A 2,516-nucleotide genomic window follows, 5' to 3' on the forward strand; every position below is an offset into this window, starting at 1 on the left:
AATAACCAAATGAAACATGTCCTAAGCGTCTATGCCACAACCAAATTACAGATTTCTTCTTTTCCCTTCAGACCCGTCTACTATCAAGGCTTGTCGCAGTTTGTTGGACTCCTTTGACTGCAAATCCAAGTAATACAGCTTCCCACGCTTAATACCACAACCAATCGTCTGTCTTGTTTGGATGTCCTTAAATACACAAAATTCAGGCCAAAAAATGACAATACACGATAAGGCGGCAGTGATTTGGGAAACTGACAAAATATTGTAATTTAAAGATGGAACAACTAAAACAGAGTCCAAGTTCAAAGTATTAGTAAGGGTTAAAGATCCTTCCCCAGTAACTGAGGTCGTGTTACCATTGGCTGTGGAAACAATTTTTTGTGAGGAAGGTTTAAGGGTTGAGACCTATCTATAATCAAAAATCATATGATCTGTAGCACCAGAATCAATTATCCATGCACTATTAATAACAGATGCAGAAATATTTAAAATCTTACCCCCATTATCCGTAGCAGCTACCAATGCAGAGGCATTTTCAACAACATTATCTTCTGTTTTTATTTCGACAACAGCTGCAGTCGAGGTTTGTTTTGAATCCTTTTTGCGATTATGATCCCACCATTCTGGATATCCTACAAGTTCAAAGCAGCGACTCTTGGTATGACCAGTCTTTTTGCAATGAGTGCATTTGAAGGTTGACTTATCAACATTGAGATTTGTCTTAGGATGGTTGGTCTTGGTTCGGTCCTGCCAATTTGGAGTTGATCGCTGTTGAGCTATCATTGCAGAGGTGGCATGATTGTCAGATTCTCCTTTCAAAGTAGTATGACGTATTGCTTCTCGTCGAATCAACGCATAGCATTCTTCCAAATCGGGAATTGGATCTTTACGTAGAATCTCTCCTCGAACTTGGTCGAAGTCACTATCCAATCCGGCAAGAAAGATGTGTACCCGTAGTCGTTCAATAGATTTTCGGTACGCTGCAATGTCGTCAGGGTCTTTCATGACTACCTTATCTCGATGATCCAATTCACGAAAAATCTCAGTCAACTCTCCATAATATTCAGATAGAGACTTGCCACTTTGTCTGGCAGTAAAGGCCTTTTGATTCAAAGTGAAAACGTGCAATTCATCACTTCCATCATAGAAAGCTTTTGATAATGCACTCCAAATTTCTTGAGCGATGGGTAAACGTAAGTAACGTTTCATAATTTCTGGGCTCATGGACATTAGCAACCACCTCTTCACCTTTTGATTTTCGACATACCATTTTTCATACTTATCATCTGACTCTATGGGTGGTTTTGTCTTACCCCGAATGTAGGCAAGTTTCTCCCGTTCAGCAATGTGCATCTCCATTAGTTGTGACCAAATATCATAGTTGGATTCGGTGAGAATGATTCCTGCATTAAAACTACTTTCTGACTGAACAATAACTGGAATTGATTTTGTTATGGATGATTCCTCCATTTTTTTTTTTAATAAGTGCGTGCAATTAAATCACAAAAGCACAAGACGTTGTTAACAAACGTCGTTTTTGGTTTTCTCTTCTCTCTGTCAATCTCTCTTCAAGGGCGTTGTACCTCCACTTTGAATCAGCTTCTAGTTTCACCTTAACCAAATCTGTAAAGTGGTGAAGGCTGTTAAGGAAGGTAGGGTTCTGATGTAGGGCGACTTCGTCAATTGAGTGGATGACAAAGTCACGTTTGAACAGAGATGGGGCTGAACAGAGATGGAGATGGGGCTGAACAGAGGCGCGGCTGAACAGAGTCACGGTTGTGTTGTTCTACTGCGGTGAAGACGATGACAGTGATGGGATTTTCCAGATCTGCAGCGATGAAGATCAAAGCTTTCTAGCTTTGTTTACAACTGGAGATTTGAAGGTAGTTTCTATGAGTTTATGGATTTTTTGGGGTTTGGTATTTTTCTAAAAAAGAAAATTTATTTTCTTTCTTCAAGGATTTCAACGAAGAGGCTCTGATACCATCTTCAAAACTGATGATCATTATTAATTCGTCTGTCACATTACAACCCATATTTAACCTATGATACAGCTATACAATCACACCCAATCATGCCTAATAAGCACGCACAGCTCATATATAACTAAGAAAGGAAAGACAATCAAACTAAGAAAGGAAAGAATCATAAATCTTCTAAAATCTCAACATTTAAGACACCCACCCAAGAAAATAAAAGAAATGTGTATTACTCTACACACATTCGAGTAATATCAAAGGAGTAATTAGATATGAGGACTTCTCCAACTATTATGTAGATTTGGGGACTAGTCTCTGAAAAAAAATTAAACCACCTAACACATCTTTTAAAATTATTACAAGACAAAGGGATTTTATGATTGCAAAGGAAATACTTTCACAGGAAAACAAAATTTTCAGAAAATGCTAGTAGAAAATGAATTCCAACGGTTGATTGCTCCTGAAAACTATCAAACAATTAAGTAGTTGGTTTTTAGTTTAATAAGGGTAAGGTGATGAGACAATCATTTTCTAGGT

At 38.0% G+C, this 2,516-nt stretch overlaps 1 protein-coding gene across 1 annotated transcript; it reads right to left on the reverse strand.

The window, feature by feature from the left end:
• Window positions 1-405: 405 nt before the first annotated feature.
• On the reverse strand, window positions 406-1,470 carry LOC147398748 (uncharacterized). Its single transcript, XM_086446758.1, has one exon. The coding sequence runs from the start codon at window positions 1,468-1,470 to the stop codon at window positions 406-408; it is 1,065 nt and encodes a 354-aa protein (XP_086302884.1).
• Between the last annotated feature and the right edge of the window lie 1,046 nt (window positions 1,471-2,516).

The sequence above is a fragment of the Akebia trifoliata genome, chromosome 7 (genome assembly GCF_017979445.1).
Source record: "Akebia trifoliata isolate Shusen 1 chromosome 7, ASM1797944v1, whole genome shotgun sequence".
Classification (NCBI taxonomy): Eukaryota; Viridiplantae; Streptophyta; class Magnoliopsida; order Ranunculales; family Lardizabalaceae; genus Akebia; species Akebia trifoliata.